This window comes from Macroventuria anomochaeta (genome assembly GCF_010093625.1).
Source record: "Macroventuria anomochaeta strain CBS 525.71 unplaced genomic scaffold BU25scaffold_6, whole genome shotgun sequence".
In the NCBI taxonomy this organism is placed as follows: domain Eukaryota; kingdom Fungi; phylum Ascomycota; class Dothideomycetes; order Pleosporales; family Didymellaceae; genus Macroventuria; species Macroventuria anomochaeta.
Genome location: NW_022985367.1, coordinates 602,582 through 618,800, shown reverse-complemented (window position 1 = coordinate 618,800; position 16,219 = coordinate 602,582). Strand labels below are relative to the sequence as shown.

General features: G+C 52.0%; 5 protein-coding genes across 5 annotated transcripts; 3 read left to right on the top strand and 2 right to left on the bottom strand.

Annotated features, from left to right (window-relative positions):
• Window positions 1-176: 176 nt before the first annotated feature.
• On the top strand, window positions 177-1,571 carry BU25DRAFT_334618 (uncharacterized protein; the record flags this gene model as incomplete). Its single annotated transcript, XM_033702540.1, has 1 exon — window positions 177-1,571. A coding segment is annotated over one exon (1,395 nt), but the record flags the coding sequence as incomplete, so codon positions are not given.
• Window positions 1,572-2,566: 995 nt separating this feature from the next.
• Window positions 2,567-3,262, bottom strand: BU25DRAFT_455864 (uncharacterized protein; the record flags this gene model as incomplete). Its single annotated transcript, XM_033709967.1, has 2 exons — window positions 2,567-3,118; window positions 3,173-3,262. The coding sequence occupies 2 exons, from the start codon at window positions 3,260-3,262 to the stop codon at window positions 2,567-2,569; spliced, it is 642 nt and encodes a 213-aa protein (XP_033564988.1).
• Window positions 3,263-5,070: 1,808 nt separating this feature from the next.
• On the top strand, window positions 5,071-7,617 carry BU25DRAFT_386967 (uncharacterized protein). Its single transcript, XM_033704416.1, has one exon. It carries the CDS (start codon window positions 5,196-5,198, stop codon window positions 7,503-7,505), a length of 2,310 nt encoding a protein of 769 aa, XP_033564987.1. The 5' UTR covers window positions 5,071-5,195; the 3' UTR covers window positions 7,506-7,617.
• A 4,750-nt stretch (window positions 7,618-12,367) lies between these two features.
• On the bottom strand, window positions 12,368-13,066 carry BU25DRAFT_483602 (uncharacterized protein; the record flags this gene model as incomplete). The annotated part of the gene is made up of 2 exons (XM_033711174.1): window positions 12,368-12,593; window positions 12,651-13,066. The coding sequence occupies 2 exons, from the start codon at window positions 13,064-13,066 to the stop codon at window positions 12,368-12,370; spliced, it is 642 nt and encodes a 213-aa protein (XP_033564986.1).
• A 1,026-nt stretch (window positions 13,067-14,092) lies between these two features.
• BU25DRAFT_488932 (aldehyde dehydrogenase) lies at window positions 14,093-15,962 on the top strand. Its single transcript, XM_033711384.1, has 3 exons — window positions 14,093-14,351; window positions 14,414-14,847; window positions 14,898-15,962. Exons 1-3 carry the CDS (start codon window positions 14,240-14,242, stop codon window positions 15,810-15,812), a joined length of 1,461 nt encoding a protein of 486 aa, XP_033564985.1. The 5' UTR covers window positions 14,093-14,239; the 3' UTR covers window positions 15,813-15,962.
• Window positions 15,963-16,219: the final 257 nt, after the last annotated feature.

Here is a 16,219-nt window from a genome sequence, read left to right as displayed (position 1 = left end):
CCTTGCGGGACGGGCGTCATCTCCAACAAACGGCAAGCCAGCCTTCAGCAGTCTCACACGCAGCATTCCTGCCACCGCAACGCGCAGCTACATGTGCCCCGCTGTTACCTGAGCCGGATGCGCCGACCGCGCACGCCGTAGCAAACTCCCCTTGTCGATTGCAAACAGGCATCACCGTCATCATGTACCGCCGCGGCGATCCACGCTGGAACCGCACCATCCAGCACATCTCAGAGAACATCGAGCACGCCAACGAAACGGCGGCCGAGAACATCTACGGCTTCACCCAGCGCTACGTCAACCCGTGCTTCGCCTCCATCACCAATTGCTGCAACGCCGCCATCGCGCCATGCTTCCCGTCCTCCAACGACCGGCGCCGCAGCCGAGCGCGGTCGCGCGGCCGCGCGGAGCTGAGCTTCGATTTCTACGACGACTGGGAGGAGGATGAGAACGACGGCTTGCTGGGCTGGGGAAACGATAATCTAGAGCGGTTCCTGGGCACTGCGAGTAACTACGGCGCTACACAGCAGCCGGGGAGACAGCGCGCGATGAGCTACGGCCAGCGCGCGCGCGATCCGCGGTTTGATGCTGCGAGGCGAAAGAGCACTGCGCAAGCGCGAGAGGGCCAGGACCCGACTATTATACCTAGTTCGTCATACTTCGGCTTCCTTGGCCGCCTGCCGTTCAAGCTGGGCGGGAAGGGACTGCGGTACAAGCCGAGTGCGGCGGATCTCACAGAACACCCTGGCGCGCTAAGAAGGAGCATAGAGGAAGAGCAACCGCTTATCGAAGATAGCGACGAGGACCTCGAGGGGAGCGACTACAAACCCCACCGCCGCGCGCGCAGCAACACCCACACCTCGGGCCACACCACCGACTCCTTTTCCAGCCGGGGCGACATCTTCCCGTCCGAAGACGAGCTCGACGACGCTGTGCCGCTCGACGACGAGTTCACTATCGCATTAGAGCGGAGGACGACGGGGCAGTGGGAGGACAGCGGGAAGAGCAACAACTCTGGAAGCGGGAAGAACACTCGGAGCAACAGCAAGCGCCCGAGTCGGAGCGCGAGCAGCAGGACCGTCAGCAGCGGGAGGCGCAGCGACGAGGAGCGAGGGCAGCGGAAGGCGAGCGCGATGATCGAGGAGGTCGACGTACCCACCCTCGACGAGCTATCGCTCGAGGAAGAGCGTCTCAGGCTCGACGAAGAAGCCGAACTAGAACGCAAAAGAGCTCAAGCACAACAACTCGCCATCAAGCGTGGCCTAGCTCCCAGCGACTCATCAACAGCTCGCACGCGCTCACGGTCGCGGAACTCGAAAGCTAGTGAAGAAGCGCAGATGAGCACGGTGCAGGACACTGTATCGCCACTGCTCAGAAGCCCAGCGAGCGAAAACTTGAAAACGCCCGAGGACATCGTGTCGCTTCCTAGCTTTGGCGAACCGACGTCTGGTCTGGATGAGCATGTGCGATTGGAAGAGCAATTGCCGCCGGAGAGTCCGCGGCCTACGACGGCGGTAAGGAGACGAAGTGACGAGGAGTTTGTGCCTGCGAGGTTACCGCACTTTGGGTGACCAGCTTTGAATGGACGCACAGCTTATACTGGAGTATTCGCAAACGCAGGCTGGAAAGCCAGTACCGGCAAGCAGCACGCGGCCCACGACAGCGGTATCGAGACGAGACAACAAGGACCTTGTGCCCACCGGATTACCACAGTCTCTTGCCTGAACCCCATCAATTCATGCTCGATTCCAGAAAGCCGCTGATCTCCAATGCGCCCAGAGACCTTGCGTCGTGCCCTTGCCAGCGCTCTGCTCTGCGCTCGAACGCGCCGAAGAGACGCGGTGGTAGAGTCAAACGTCACTTTGGTGACTCAACCACCTAGGTCAAGTGTCGTCCTGTACGGTTTGAACGTTTGTGAGCGAGAAGAAGGGCGGACATGGTTGCAGTGTAACGGAGATGTATCACGAAGCTGCGAGCGTAAGTGCAATGATGTGTCAGACATTTTTTTCCGATTTTGAAAAGAGAGTCCATGGTGATCTTGCGGGCACAAACAACACGTCAAAAGCCGCCAGGGCTTGCTTGTATCATCACTTGAGCTTCTCCATGCATGTCCTACCGTCCCTTGTGTGTACTTGTCCAACGTTTCCCCTTACATACCCACCCGCTCTTCTCCTATGCATATATCTTCCCATCCATCCTCTCACGCATCACCACACGATCCCTACCAATCCAGCCCACTCGGCAACAATTCCTCCGTCCTCCCCTCCGCCATCCTCACATTTCCCTCCAAATCATGTTTCCAAAGCCACTCAACCCTTCCATTCAGATTCTCCAGCGCCTGCTCAATACTCATCTCCCCACCGGTCATCGGATCCCTCAAATTATACACCTGGCCACACTCCTGCACGGTGCGGATCTGCTCCTGTGCGCGCGTGGGTCTGGCAAACTACGGGGAGTCAGGTGGTTCTCATGAAAGGCGTCGTCGCGAGGGAGGTAGCGAAACTAGACGTTGGGTGCAGAGATGCTACTCGTGTGATTGACGTCCGTAACGAGTGTGTAGGAGTTGTTATGCTGTTGTGCTTGCCTCCAGCAATCTTAGCAGCCTGTCGTCAACCTTGATGTCTGCAAAGTCTTCCATCATCGTCTTTCTGCCAACGTCGTACGTGTTTCCGTCGTGTTGCCACGGGTTCGGATCTCTTGTGAAAGCAACAACGTTCACCTGTTTGCCTTCGCTGATTGGATACGTCGACAAATTCGAGGCTTTGCTCATGTACATCTTCGCATCTGTTGCCACATCTCCCAGAATCTGCTTCGTGTCTTCGATGGAAACGATTGTCTGGTAGACGTATTTGTGCGTGTATTGCGGTTCGACTGACTCTGGATACCGATCAGCGAGGACGGCGCGCCTCGTGAGGCCTTTGATTCCACCGCAACCGATTACTACGGCGTGGCTTGCAACTCTTCCATCGGCGATGGTCAATGTGATTTGGTCGTCGCTCTGTTCGATGTTCGCAACGGTCCTATTGAATCGAACTGCGTCCTTGTCGATGAAGCCCGTCATGATGTCGAGGTCCTTCATGTGTGCGCCAGTCCTCTCGAAATATGGTGCTCCCCATTCCTCATGGCTTCACCAGCTTTCTCCTTCGCCCAAGCCTTCTTCCATGCGCATAACCTCCATCATGACATGCTTCTTCTCAGGCTTCAGATTCCTTGTGGCGATCTCCATGTCCATGTCGCGGAACCGCTTGTCGATGAGGTCCATAGCTCGAAGTGCATTGGGGCCGAGCCCAACACCAGCGCCGACTGTCGAGAAAGCTGGCGCAGATTCGTAGATAACAAAGTGCTTATCAGATCAAGGTTCAAATAGCATGGAAGAATGCATCCGACCATGGCGCTTAGGTTTGAAGGCAGTGATGCGCGGTGTTGACAGGGTGAAGTGAAACAATCGAAGATTGTCAGACGCTAGGGCGACATGAAGGAAGGAGAGTAGTTACGTTCGCAGTCGCGTTCGTCCTGCCACGCAATTAGAGTTTCATGGTCCGCCAATTATGTTGGTATACGCAAGTGAACAGCCTACTTCTAGCGTGACGGCCATGGGGTGGTCGTCTGGGAAACAAGACTTCAACACGAGAGATCATCGGAAATGCCACGAGATTGTATGTTGGACGCCAACTGCGGGCTGATCACCGTTAGCACCAAGCCTTCAGACTGCACTTCAGTTTCAGCTTCACGATAGCTGATGATTCTGATATGAGGGCTACATCAGCCCTGCAAACCTCGTCAGACTGTAGCCTCAGAGAGAAGGTGCCAACAATGCCTTCCGATTATGCAGCTTCCTCATCCGACAGCTGGCACTGCAGGATATTGGCGGGAACAGAATGCAACATCAGGGTTGCGTGTCGTTGCACTCGGAGCAGCGGGCAGATAGCGAATGTGCGACTAACCGGCAACTCCCGCATAATAGAGCTCGAAATCCCTGTGCATAGTCAAAGATAGCCTCTGTTCAAATCCACATATGTATATCATAGTTCGCATTGCATCGAGCGCAGTGGGGTAAGTTGAGAAGGTTGAAGCCACCGAACCAATACCTATAGAGACAGTTTACCAGTTCTAGACCTGGAGGCACGTTTACCGTCAGTATTCGAACAGAGATCGCAATGTCCGCCGATGCCAACCCGGAGCTCATGGCGAGGCCTCCCTGGCACAGTATGCAGATTTTCATCTGATGTCCAATTCCGGACAGCGACGAGAAATCGGATCAAGTCGTGACTGACTCGCGGAACGAACAGACTGACGCCACTCCAACATTCCACATCCACCTCGAAGGTTTGTTGACAGAGTACAACTCTTTCGACAGTTGATTACTGTTGATGGTGTGCCATTATGGAGCCAAGTCGCCGGAGCATTGCCGTGGCAGATAGCTGAGTTCGATCGGATCTCACTCGCTAATTGAGGCTTGAGGGAGATCGTCACAGGTGTTCATGCGGCCAATGCAGCCCTGGGCCGGAACAGCATCTCCGCGGTGGTGCTAGACAACGAGTAGCATCACACTCACATAGGACCTTAAACCAAGCAATCAACAACGAGTAGCAGCTGCGCCTAAGGGTGCTGTATTCGGCCATCGTATCGTAGGAAGCCGTGGTTCAAAGACGTTCATGCTCGTAAGAAGCACGGCAAGGGGAGTTCAGGTCTTCGGTAGTAGTGATCCAGGCTTCGAGCGGGCCAGACATCGACGATGAACCAGGCTGTCGGTTCTGACATGCGTGATGGTTCGAGAAGTATGCTAACAAATTGCAGCTTGTGGAAAGAACGGTGTAACAGCGATACAAGAGCTCGTCGATCGACCCCTAAAAAACACCCATGGCGCGCCCTGGCTATATTATAAATTCAATGTCGGAAAAGTTGTCGGAGAATTGCAGACACATGGCAGAATCTGGGGCAAACCGACCCCATGTTCCTGCAGCTGCAAGTCGCCGATGCATTCCGATCCAGCTCGAGATGGCGCAAATAGAATCTGTGGACTGCCAAAAAGTGGCCTAGGCTGTGGCTATCGCCGTACCGCACCTGCCTCGAGGCCCTACGTTTGATATTCGGAAGGCTGCAGTCGTCTTGCTCGACTTGCTCTCTTCTTACGTGCCTCCAATGCCCTCCGCCGTCGTGGACCGCTGCCGTCTTGCCAATCGCTCGTCGCCGCCATGATGATGCCGCCCGCGCCCATGACATCGAATTCGACTTCAAAATCGGCGCCGACGCCGACACCTACAGCACCGACAAACTCGAATTCGCGCAGAGTGCCACTCGACAAGCGGAAGCGCACAGAGACGTCGTGTGACAAGTGCAAGTCGCGCAAGCAGAAGTGCAGGAAAGAGCCGGGGCAAGATGCCTGTCGATACTGCATCCTCCACAACATCGAATGCCTCACTACGCAGCCGCGCAAGAAGCGTCTCTACGGCAGTGTCGAAGGCCTGGGAAACAGATTGGCACTGCTGGAGTCGCTGGTGAAGGGTCTGCTGCCTGAGGCTGATGTAACTGATTTGGACGAATTACGACAGCTCGGCAGCTCGCTCGGCATCTCACTGCCGGGCTCAGGCGATGGGGAAGGAAGTAGGGAGCAGAACAGTGGCAGCGACAAGGAGGGCGATGAGCAGATGTCGTTGCTGCCAGACCAGCAGGGACAGGTGCAGTACATTGGGCCTGCCAGTTCGTTCTCTTTCCATCTGAAGCTGCGATCGTTGATTGGCGCAGGGGCGCTTCGCTCCTTCGTGCTGTTTGGCAGGAATGCCGCGGACCAGGAGCCCATTGAGCCTGGCGATGCTCGAAGCGATCCCCACAGCCTCTCCACCCCGAGCACAACGTCCAACGTCGATCACAGCTCACCCACTGGTGCACGCGCCCTACTGAGTGCTCAACCGAGCGAGGTCCCTAGCCTCGAGTCACTCATTGGGGCCTACTTTGACCACATCAACCCAGACTTTCCTGTTCTGTACGAAGCCTCTTTTCGCGAGGCATACGAGGGCTGGCTGCTGGATCCAGGGAATGCCGACCCTGCGTGGTTGTGCAGTTTTCTCTGCGTGCTGCTGTTGTCGCGTCGCGTTGCACGAATTACTTTTCAAGAAGACCAGGAAACGCTGTGGTGGAGGAGAGCGCAGACGCTCCTGCCTGTTGTCATGTTTACATCCAGCATCATGGCCGTACAAGCCTTGTTGTTAGCCTCACTCCACCTACACAACACGAACCACCGTGACGCTTGCTGGAATCTCACAGGCACTGCGGTGCGCATAGCCTTCGCCATAGGTCTGCACCAGGATAAGGTGAATACCATGCAGACTCCACTTGCCAGAGAGTTGCGCAAACGGTTGTGGTGGACATTGTACGCATACGAGCAGATGCAGGTCTCTTCTTATGATCGACCCAGTGCTATCGAGCACCCTGGCAGTAAGATCAGTTGTCTTAACGAGCGGCTTATTGGCTCCGACCTACACAACCCGCCGGAGTACAGCCAATGGTACAACCGCCTGGTAGTGCATCTGGGCTCCGCGTGCCGTGCACCGAAGACAGTCCGAGCGAATTCTAGCGACGAGTCCTACGTTGGGCCCTTGTCGCCTGCAGCTGGAGTACTTCGAGATATGGAGCGATGGAGAGATCTACTTCCGCAACATCTGCGAGTGGAGGCGTTGGAGTCCAATCCGCCTGCTTTCCAGCGACCCATCTTGATGCTTCATGGCCTGTATCACTACACCGTAATCGTTTTGTGCCGCTCTGCTCTGCTCACACGCGCTAACATTCTGTCCAAGGGAGGTAGGGACGCTAAGAACACAGCTCTTATAGCCATGGCGGAGTCGTGCTCAGATTCTGGGCGAGCGTTAGCTCGCATACTCCTCAAGCTTGAGGCAATTGGGAAGTTCGATGCCATTACCTGGTGGGACATCTGGTATGCCCTGGCATCAAGCTCGGCTCTTGTTCTCGACCTGGTTTGCTTGAACCAAATCACTGGCACCGACATGTCTGCGTCTCGTATCCTGCTCTCACAACTGGCCGACCTGGCACAGCGGCACAAGCGGAATCCACATATGCCTGGCACTATCGAAAAGTTTGCTTCGATTGTACCTGAGTTACAATCCATGGTCAACGCAATGAACACTACAAGATCATCTGTCTCGACCGCACCCAAACCAGAGGCCACTGCCAACGTGAACCACGAAAGCTCACAGCCACCACCACAACCACAAGAAACCCTTACGTATCCTTTCCACCAGTCTTCGACAAACAATGGCGCATACATGTTTGCGGACAATATGCCTGGGCGGTTTTATCCCGAACAGCAGTACTCTGGTCCAGCATACTCCACTGCAAGATTCGACCGCAATACTCAGATGAGCTTCATGGACTTCACAATCAATAACATACACGATTGGAATTGGGGCGAATTGGGGAGCCTTATGGGTAACGAGAGCGTACCGCATGGTCAGCCTCCGCCAGGACCTTTACCACCCCCACAGCATTGACAAGCGATGTTTTAGCATATAGCGCTCATGGATATGGAGTTTGGTATGTTTCTCAACAGATATTACCCGTGGACTACACGTCTGCATATTGTTCCCCATCAGCAATCCAAACAAGTTCAATCCAGCTCCACGTACTTTGACAAAGTTATTTTCATGCTCAAGTCTGTCTGATCGACACAAGGCTCCATTATAACGGGGCATGCTAATCTCGCCGCAAGGTCTACATCGTTCGCAAATGATAAGTAGCTCAGTGATCTTGTCCGCTGACACACGGCTCGAACTTCAACGGTCTAGCGCGCCGGAGACCCTTACATCCTTCATCCGTCCCGTTGCGATTGGCCCTCCCGCTAGGACTGTACCGCTTGTTCAGCCCTATGGATACCCGGCCCCGATCGTTACTAATTGGCGAGGATATTGTATGTTGGACTATGGCCGTTACAAGAATATCGTTCTTCAATGAAATCATCGTTGTCACAGCAGTCGTAGAAAATTCAAAGGATACGCAGGTCCTACCTGCCAGCAGTTTCAAATGTTGGCTCTAGTAATGGCCAGATTCCCCAAGCCACCTACGCCTCGACACAGCTTGGAGAACAGCAAGAATAGCAACGCGCTCATTCTAATTCGACAGGAGAGAAAATGATATCTCTGTTCCGTGCACAAGGAATTCCTTAGCTCGCAAGCCTAGCCCACGGAACCGGCTCAAGACAGATTCTACCAACAAGAATACAGCCGGCTCAACATACTGGCTTACGCTAGGAAGGATCATTAACAGGCATTGCAATCGATTCTATACGCGTATATCTAAAACTGGCGTTTTGCTACCAGAAACCATAGGCGATCTCACGGATGTTCCGGAGCTCCACCGATCAAGCGGAGAATCCCATACAATAAGCCTCCACAGATGAGGCTCATCCCAGATCCCCAAAAGCTTGGCACCTGTCATGGCCAATTGAAACGTGATGACACGCGTGGTAGGGTTGACTTTGAAGCGTTCGGGCCGACCAATGATTTCGTTCTCGATTTTTGGCGTCGCTCTCGCTCTCGCACTCGATTTCCTTGGTACTTGCAACACCAAACCACGAAACAGATGTGGCGGAGTCGGTGGTGTTGTTACGGTGTTGCGTCAACATCAGACTTCGATATGCTGGACAAAATAGTACCGTGTCCGTGCACGCAATGCGCCGAAATCCTCACCAAAATAGCCTGTTTCTAGTACTCTTTAAGATAGTTCAGCTCTTTAGCTAGAAGAGATATTAAAAAAACTTCAATACTAAAGTCATATTAGATGACTGGATCTATAACTTTTATACATAAATTATTTTATAATATAGCCATTCTAGTTTTTCTACTTCGAAATTACAAATTAAGGTTGATAGATTTGTCTAAAATTTCAATACAAGATAAAGATAGGTGGGCCGAGCGAGCGAGCGCATAGATAATCAGACGCACGGTAGCGAGAGAACGGTAGCAATTAATCTTACGATACAACCCCCCTAGGGCTACTGAGCTCGCTGTCACACATACCCTTACAGAGCTAGACAGATTGCCTGTACTACTCATCATTACCCCAAACTGTTGTTAGGTGTTTCACCCAGGCGACTTACCCCACTGTGTCGGAGGGAGTGAAGGTATCCACCGATCGCCATCTGTTTGCTAGCGGTCCGTTGCAGTGTTTGCTAACGGCCCGCTGCACTTCACTGCTATCCCCTTCTACTATATAGTCTCGATCGATTCTAGCCAATAGCTCCCAAGATCAACCAACACAATCCACTCACTTCAACACACTGTTCCTTCACGCCTTACTCATCCCCAAGAACCAATCGAATAGTACTTACGAGCCTTGCTTAAAGTACGACTTCAACACAGCATTTCAGTCAGCCTATTACAAGACTATTACAAAGGAAAATATCTTCACAGGCTTCAGAGGTGCTGGATTGATTCCCCTGGACCCAGAGCGGGTGCTATTGAAGCTTGACATGGTCCTTTGCACGCCAACACCTCCACCACCAGAGACTACCCTATGGGAATCCAGAACACCAACCAGCGCAAAGGAGGTTGAGTCACAAACATTGTATATCCGCAAGCCCATGCAATTGCACCAAGATTCACCACTGTCTCCTATCATGAAGTTTCTTGACTCACTTGCTAGAGGTGTTGCGTGGATAGACCATGCCAATGTGCTGCAGAAAAGGGAAATGATGTGAGGTCACTATAGACAGGGGACTGGATATGGGACAAAAGGGCATATTGTAGTAAGATAGATAGATGAATCCTTAAGGGGTCAGCCTTGGGGATTCAAGGTGGCTATATACTCTTGGTTCTTGGTGGTTACCCTCCAAGGTCCCAGTGGTGGCCCGTATGGGTCCCAATATATAACCATAGAGCAGAGCATCCGTGACACTATATACCAAGCACGTCCGCGTAGTGATCCGTATGCTCTCAGTGATCCGGCAGAGCAGTGAGAGCAGCGAGATCAGCAAGAGCGTGTTATGTGGAGTTGCTCTGTATGCTCTGTTGGTCTACTTCAGATTGTGAGATCAGTGAGAGCATATATGCAGCCTGGTGGCTGGTCCGTTTTGCTTCTCAATTAACCAAGGTTTGTCGTTGCTCTGTCGTTACCTGCGTTAGCGCGAGAGCGATCCTTGTCCTAGTGTACCACTGGTCGTAACACGTTCTTGCGACTGTGACTGCGACTTGAGCATCTCTCAGTTAACGCCTGACAGCTGCACCTTGGCGATACGGCCACGCGAGGCACGTCACCGACTGTCCCCATTGATTTGAGTTTGCGCTGCTGTGGTGCACAAAACCTGGAACACCTTTACAGGAGCGTTTTTAGACTGTGTGGAGCCACGGACCCTGCGCCCGTTGAGCTTGAGGCCCACTCAAGGCGCGCTCCACGGAGGAAGTCGGCCAATTTGGAGCAGAATTGGAGCAGTTGGAATAGGCAACTGAATCGACTCAACAACGTTCCTAATCTACAAATGACTCGACTTATGAGTCTTTCCCTAGACATCATTCTCTCCGGCGAGAGTCTGGTCGATGGTAGCCTCTCTTCGAGTTACGTCTGATCTCCAAGGTAGACTTCATTCTGTATGCAGCTCTCTCCTGAAGCTGTGTGCCTGCTGACTCAGCACCGCGCTGCCCCTCAATCAGCTTGTCCACAGGTCCGTAACCCTCCGTGCCTATCAGGCCCGCCTAACTCTTAGCAGACAATGCTTATTGCCGTCAAGCAATAGCATCGCTATTAGCCATGGAGTAAGAACAGCCCCAATGGGAAGGCTGAGGTTCAGCTCAGCTCAGGTGGTACCAGCTGGCGCAACCCTACATACTCTTGTCTGCCTGTTTGTGTATAAGCTCGGAACCAAGCTGTTCAGCACTGCAATTGGATATTGCGATAGTCCTGTTACCTTAGGAAAACCTAGTAGATGCAGCCATCATGCGGAAGGACTGTTTACCGGTTAGCCATACCAATCATTTGTTCCGAAGTCCTATACTTATGGTATGAAGCCGAATTGTCGGCCTTGTAGACCCCTTTCTTTGTGTTCCCCAAAGATGACAGTGCCCTGAACATCACAAAGGAGGTGCTTTGGGGTCCCGTGGCAATTCGTCAGATGATCTTCAGAATACCGACCTTAGCACTGCTTTAAATGTGCCCCTAATAGCATCAAGGCAAAAGAGGCAAAAGAGGTAAAAGGTTTGGCAGGGAGGTCTGTTACGCTCTGTTAACATGGGTTATCGATTGGGTAGTTGGTTGATTTGCTCAGGCTGAAGGAGGTTACACGCGTTCACCACTTGACATGAAGGACGGCAGTCAGTATAGTTTTTGGTCTGGCTGACTGACTTCACAGAAAGTATAAAGCTCTCACCAACGCGCAGCTACCTGTTTGTCAACCCGCAAGCACTCAACTTTTCTACAATCCAACTATTAGTTGTTAGGAACCAAATCCGCACCTTCGTCAACATGCATTTCGCTTCCCTCGTTCTACTCCTTTCACCGGTCCTTGCCTTCACTATCCCAGAAAACCAACCCGATGGTGTCTACGCAGTGTCCTTCGTCGACGGTCAAGAAGTCCACACTCTGGTTGATCAAAATGATCAAGCTCCTGCGGCAGCAACACCATCTGAACTCACCACCAGCGCCAATTCCGCACGAAACGCGATACTTTCGACGCGATCACTTGTGGTGGTGATGACCTAAATCATGCCGACACGGACACAGCCAATAACCAGCTGGACGCACAGTGCCGCAACGGTGCATCGGTCGATTGGAACAAGGATTTCTACTCCATCTCAGGCTGTACTGTAGCATACTACTGCAACTTTACAGCGTGACTCAAAGTATGCAAAGCGTCTGAGCGACAGGACACCTCGCGTAAGATCACTGCAACTTGTGGTCAGTACCGGTCAGGATGGGCAACCTACAAGCTTAAGGGATGGGACCAGACCTCGTATGGATACGAGAACTATTGTAAGGAGCCGGGCCACAGCTTCTGCGGTCGTGGAACCCACGGCTAGGTCTACCATTGAGGTACTCGTTGTTTAGCTTCTGGCTACCACTGGTGGACATACCATGCGAGGATCTTGGGCGGCACCGGAAGGACACAAGTTTCGGGTGACCGCGGTATACACGGACTATCGTTTGAAATTTGGAGCAATGTTTGTATACAGCTATCGTCAACTTTTGATTCTGAATCGCAAAATTCTATGCTGTTGTTGAAAATGTGTTGTACACGAAGTAACACTCCGAGCTCTTCTTCTAGACTTCTAGTCTAATTCCACCATCAGACTTGTCCCCAGAGTATCGACGGTCTAGGTTTGTATTCTCCGAACTCCTTTCCTCCTCGCAAAGTTTGGATACTTCCCTACTGCTTTCCACGCACAACCTGCGCATGATGCCTCGGAGGCGCTACATGACGCTGCTCACGATGTCCCTGATACGCATTCTCCGGCTGAGGAGGAAATCTCTGCATCATCTCGTCCTCGTCGGTGCCACGGCTCATAACAGAAGAAAGAGGCATGCCATCGCGCATCTTGCGGTAATTGCGGAACTCTCGAGTAGCGATAGCCGAGGCGTAAATTTCGAGGTGACTGTGAACGTCAACGTTAGCATTTGTAAACGATGTAGACACCGACGTGGACACTCACTTGATGACAACAGCAATACCGACCACGACCCAGCTCAGATAGCAAGTCACTCCTACACATGTCTTCAGGTTGCCTTGGAAGACGAGAAATGCGACGGCGCCCCAGACGACGATTTCGAGGCAGCTGATGACGACATTGGTTTTGTAGCTGTGCCATCTCTTGAAATTTTGGACGTGTTCGGCGGCGAGCATGTACGTAAGCAGAATGAGTGACTTGTCTCCCTGGGCGTTGTTAGTCTCTTGGGATACAGAGCGATTTGGAGTCGTGCTCGCCATGCCGAGAGCGATCGTGCCGGCTCGAGTTCGTGGTTGGTTCTTCATGAAGAGTCGGGGTACCGAGAGGCCAATAATGATGATGACGAGGAGACCGGTGACAATGTGTATAGGTAGCTTGAACCGGCTGGCGAACATTGGCATGTTAGGATGTTGAGGATAGCCATTGTTGGTAAGGGAAAGTGAAATGTTCGAAGTTGCTGGTGCGATTATTGGTATCGAACTAACTATGACCGCAAAGTTGAGAGTAGTCTGATTGTCTTTCGTGATTGATGTCAAAGGCGAGGAGTTGTGGATGAGTGCTGATCAGGGTTGTCAACAAGCAAGTCAATCAAGTTGGCGGCATCCGCTTGGATTGGCTTGTTTAGCGCATTGATTGCAGTGAATTGACTTGATTAGATTACTGTACAGGCTCGATTGACTTGGTTGATTGATTAAATTAAGAGACTTGGTGTTGTAGAAGAAACCTACAGTACAGAATTAGTATGTATCGCTTTCCCAGTCTGCTATGGAGTACTCTGACTCCACCTCATTGTCAGTAAACGCTGCAGTTTGCGCACCTGTTGGAGGCGTAAAACCTGCGCGAATCCACTCGCGCAGCGCTTGTAGAGCCGACAGTAAGTGACTGTTTACCTTGCGCCGTTTTGGCTCGAGTAGATCAGCCAACTCGCTGAACATACGCTCACTGTGAGGGCTCGGCTCGGTCCCACCTGAGCTACACCAACCAAAAAGGTACAGTAACCCAATAGATATGGGTACTGGGAACCGAACAGTATATACCGTAACAGAAAGGGTGGTTTGGTGGGGGCTTGGCAAAAGTGACCAACTCACCCGTGAGGTACGTTAGAAGATTTTATTAACCTTTGAACTTTACTCTTTTACTAATAAAAAATAAACTTAGTTAAACAGCCAAATTATTAGATTTTTTTTCACAAGGTTACAAATAATGAGAATTTGAATACTTTTCTAATAGAAAGTGTCTTAATATCTCTACTATTAGTAGAAATATTCAAGATTAAACTTCTTATATTTTGCTGTTTTTCCTAGTAAAACCCGGTCGTCACGCGAATCTAGTCGGCACGCGCACGGACACAGTAATGAGCCGTGCAGTGACTCCCTACAAAAACGCAATTGGCCTTCCACATACCGAGTCTTCCGCTGCAATCGCACCCCCTTTGCTTCAAAACCTAGTCGGATTTTAGCAGGTCAATATCGCGTAAATTTCGCTTAGATTGACATCGAGGCACGCGCAATATGTAGACTTATTCTACAATCTAATTGTGAACTTCCCCTGGTTTTCAGGTTCAACTACACAACATGACAGACGTAATCGAAACACAGCTACTGATCAACAACAAGCTTGTTCCAGCAAGCGACAACGGTACATTCGAGCTCTTCTCACCACACACTGGAAACCTGGTCGCGAAAGGTAGGATTTACGCTACCTAAAAACATGGAATGATAGACCAAGTGCTGACAAGACAATCACAGTTGCAGAAGCAACGCTCTTCGATGTTAACGCTGCCGTGGACGCAGCTCAAGCCGCCTTTCCAGCATGGAGCGCTCTTTCTCCATTGCAGCGCGGTGTGCCACTGAAGAAGCTAGCTGAGTTGCACATCTCAGAGAAAGACGAACTCGCACGACTCGATGCCATCTCCATGGGGAAGCCAATCAGCACGCACGGCACTGATGTCAGTTATGCCGTGACCCAGTACAACTATTTCGCTGAAGCTGCGTATCCGCAAGGCCATACCAGCTTGAACACGCCGGGGTTCTTGAACATGAGTTTACGACAACCGTTTGGTGTTGTGGCTGTAATCATCCCATGGAATGCCCCATTAATCTTCTTCTCGAAGAAGGTCGCACCTGCGCTGGCTGCCGGGAATTGTGTTGTGGTGAAGAGCAGCGAGAAGGCGCCATTGACAGTAAGCCCACTACTTCTCGTCCTGGCATTGCTTCACTAACCCTGTCAAAGTCCTGGAAAGTATCGCAATGGATTGAAAAGTGCGGATTTCCACCAGGTGTGATCAACGTGCTTTCGGGTCACGGCCAGACTTCAGGGCAAGCCTTGGCTGAACACATGAAAGTCCGTGCCCTCTCTTTCACAGGCTCAACACGGACAGGTCGCGCCATTGCTATCGCTGCTGCAAAGTCCAACCTCAAGAAAGTTGTCTTCGAGCTTGGCGGCAAGTCGCCTTCGTTAATCTTTGACGACGCAGACATCGAGCAAGCAGCGAAAGAGACAGAACTCAGCATCAACTCCAATTCCGGTCAGGCATGCTTCGCCAGTAGCAGGATCTACGTGCAAGAGAGCATCAAAGACAAGTTCATCGAAGCATTCGCACGGATAGCCAAAGCACGGAAATTAGGCGATCCAACATGCCTCGGTATCAACCACGGCCCACAAGCGGACAAAACACAGTATGAGACTGTGCAGAAATACATTGCCCTTGGCAAAGAGGAAGCAGGCTCGACTATCGACACCGGCGCAGGCGCCACCAATAACGAGGTCTCTCCCCACCACATTCACCCCGTTATCTTCACCGACGTGCCTGAAGACTCGCGCCTCACAAAAGAAGAAATTTTTGGCCCCGTCGTGATCGTGAACACCTTCGCCACCGAAGCTGAAGCCATCGCAAAAGCAAACGACACTGAGTTCGGGCTCTACGCATCCTTATACACAAAGGACCTCGAGAGGGCGATCAGAGTGGCGAAGAAGTTGGAAAGCGGGATGCTGGGCGTCAATTGCACGAGTCCGACGACCTGCTTGGACTTGCCGTTTGGTGGGTGGAAGGGAAGTGGGACTGGGCGGGAGAGTTTGCTGGAGAGTATGGAGCACTACCTTGAGGTTAAGAGTGTGTATGTTAGGGTTAGTGGGATTGGAGGGTGATCTGATTTGAAATGAGAAGGAGCCCGATTGTGGAAAGACGTACGAGCTCCAAGAGTCACGAGCAATATGATTCTGCTCTCTATATCTCATACTTCTGGACGCCTTCGAGTCACAATGTCTTTGTCCAAGAAATGGTCTTTTACCGCTGAGATAAACGTCAAAACACCACTGTGCAAAAGCCATATCATCCACGCACGCCTTTTCACCTCGCTATCAAGGTCCTCCCTGCTATTCAAGCCCCGCCCAAGACCATTCTATCAGCAAATCTACAACTACCCCTGGCCCATCTCAACTCGAATTTGGTCAAACACACCAACCCATCCCTCTCCCCTTACCGCGAGCATGATTACACAGGCAGGGACACTTACCAGATCATCCGCCCCTCGCCCTTCACCGAACAAGTCTGG

Coding starts and splice junctions, on each gene's coding strand:
- BU25DRAFT_386967 (XM_033704416.1), top strand. CDS start 5,196: ATGATGATGCCGCCCGCGCCCATGACATCGAATTCGACTTCAAAATCG.
- BU25DRAFT_488932 (XM_033711384.1), top strand. CDS start 14,240: ATGACAGACGTAATCGAAACACAGCTACTGATCAACAACAAGCTTGTT. Junction 14,352..14,413: donor TGGAAACCTGGTCGCGAAAG/GTAGGATTTACG, acceptor AGACAATCACAG/TTGCAGAAGCAACGCTCTTC. Junction 14,848..14,897: donor GCGAGAAGGCGCCATTGACA/GTAAGCCCACTA, acceptor ACCCTGTCAAAG/TCCTGGAAAGTATCGCAATG.